This window comes from Sphaeroforma arctica (assembly GCF_001186125.1).
Source record: "Sphaeroforma arctica JP610 unplaced genomic scaffold supercont1.1279, whole genome shotgun sequence".
Lineage (NCBI taxonomy): Eukaryota > Ichthyosporea > Ichthyophonida > Sphaeroforma > Sphaeroforma arctica.
The window spans coordinates 16,110-17,895 of NW_014039279.1; the positions used below are offsets into that span (position 1 = coordinate 16,110).

The 1,786-nt window shown below is 39.5% G+C and overlaps 1 protein-coding gene across 2 annotated transcripts in view; it reads left to right on the forward strand.

The window, feature by feature from the left end:
* SARC_10516 overlaps nt 1–585 on the forward strand; it is a gene marked incomplete at its 5' end in the record, with an annotated part of 6,694 nt that extends 6,109 nt beyond the window's left edge. For both annotated transcript variants that reach the window (XM_014295439.1, XM_014295438.1), the window contains one exon: nt 425–585. In XM_014295439.1, coding sequence (XP_014150914.1) covers nt 425–482 — 58 coding nt within the window. In that variant the 3' untranslated portion in view covers nt 483–585. The remainder of the gene's footprint in view (nt 1–424) is intronic.
* Nucleotides 586–1,786: the final 1,201 nt, after the last annotated feature.

The following is a 1,786-nucleotide window of genomic DNA, read 5'->3' on the forward strand; positions in this document are numbered from 1 at the left end:
TATGTGTGTGTGTGTGTGTGTGTGTGTGTGTCGTGTGTGTGTGTGTATATATATATATATATATATATATATATCCAAACAATAAATATTGATGTTTATAGTATAGATAAATATATGCACTGAAAAGTCAATAATTATTGGTGTGCAAGTAAACTCAAATACGAACAAATAAGAGCAAGTTGGCGGTACCAATATTGGTATATATGTATATACTGAATATAAACAAATATTGGTATAATATGGTCAAATACTGGTAGTTATAGGCTTAAATATGAACTAACCCCGTTAAATATATACAAAGTTGCATATGAACAAATACAATCCAGTAGGTAACGTATACGCTACAGACCAAACTAGATATTGATTTTAACAATTTATAAAAAGTATACGTTATGCTAACAAGTACAAAATGTATACTCCACAGAACAAGGCAATCGAACGCGACAAGGGCGCGGCCCTCGGATCACGGTGTCGTTTGGTGATTTGCCGTTTGGCGCAGGAGAACGGCGGCGAAACCTCAGTTCACCACCCCCTAGTAGATAGTGCACTATAGTGCTGTGATAGACTAAATAAAGGATAATGCGATCAATAGTTTCATATCTGGTGGCGGTTTAAGACCACATTGATTCCCTGTTGAAGAGTAGATGCCGAATTACATTGCTTTGGTAGAGCATATAGTGCAATACATTGCTGTGGTAGAATAAATATTTATAAAGCATGGAGGATATACATTGTATTGAGTTTCTCTATATACAATAGTAGATAGTGTAGATAGTGCATCCAATTATATACAATAGTAGATAGTGTAGATAGTGCATCCAATACATTGCTATGGTAAAATAAATAATTATAAAGCCTCAAGGATATAAATTGAATTTGAATTTATCTATATAAAATAGTAGATAGTGCATTTAATACATTGCTATGGTATTTAGAATAAATAATCATATAAACTAATATTCAAGTCTTTGTCCTCGTCTTCACCGGATGTCTGGGTTTAAAAATCATTCCTTGGATCCCGTGAGCATACGTCTACACCGGAGCCTTGGCGAAACCCATGCTGGTGAATATACCTGCCGTTTATCTGTGGTACAGGGTAGCAGTCGGGACTGTCCTGGAAATTAATCCGAGGGTCTGTTGTTGTCTATCTCTGTCGTATTTTTAGGTGGCCTAGAACCATGCTGTATTTAACCGTACACCCGTTGTGTTAGGTTGACACCGGCCACGGGGTAAGACCTGCAGGCGCACATCTCTTGGGAGGAATAGAGAGGCGAGCGCGTGCGCACCTATCACCTGCATGCCCCAAGGAAACGAGACTTGGTATCAAAGACAACGGTATCCAAGCCAAGATTATACTGAATTGCGTAGCTCGAGCCGGGCTGCAACATGAGGGTTTTCAGTAGGAGCCGTGAACAGACGGACAACGGCTCATAATTGTGAAGTAAGGGCATCAGCCATGCAAAGGTACGGGGTGCACTTTCATCCGCACCTGTACTACGAATACGCATGCACGAAGTGGGTGTGAATGGCCCAGCGAATAGGGCACTTTCATACGTACCTGTACTAAGAATACGCTTTCACAAAGTGGGTGTGAATAGATCAGCACATAGGGATGACTTAATTCGTTTCACGTTGTGTCACTAACCACTCTCCTATACAAAATGAAACAGCATCAGCAAAAGTCATAGCCTCCACAAAAAAGGGTAAATACATGCGATAGTATCTGCTATCCTAAACATGAGTATTTATAGAAATCTCAACCCTAAACCCTGAGACATGTGTATTT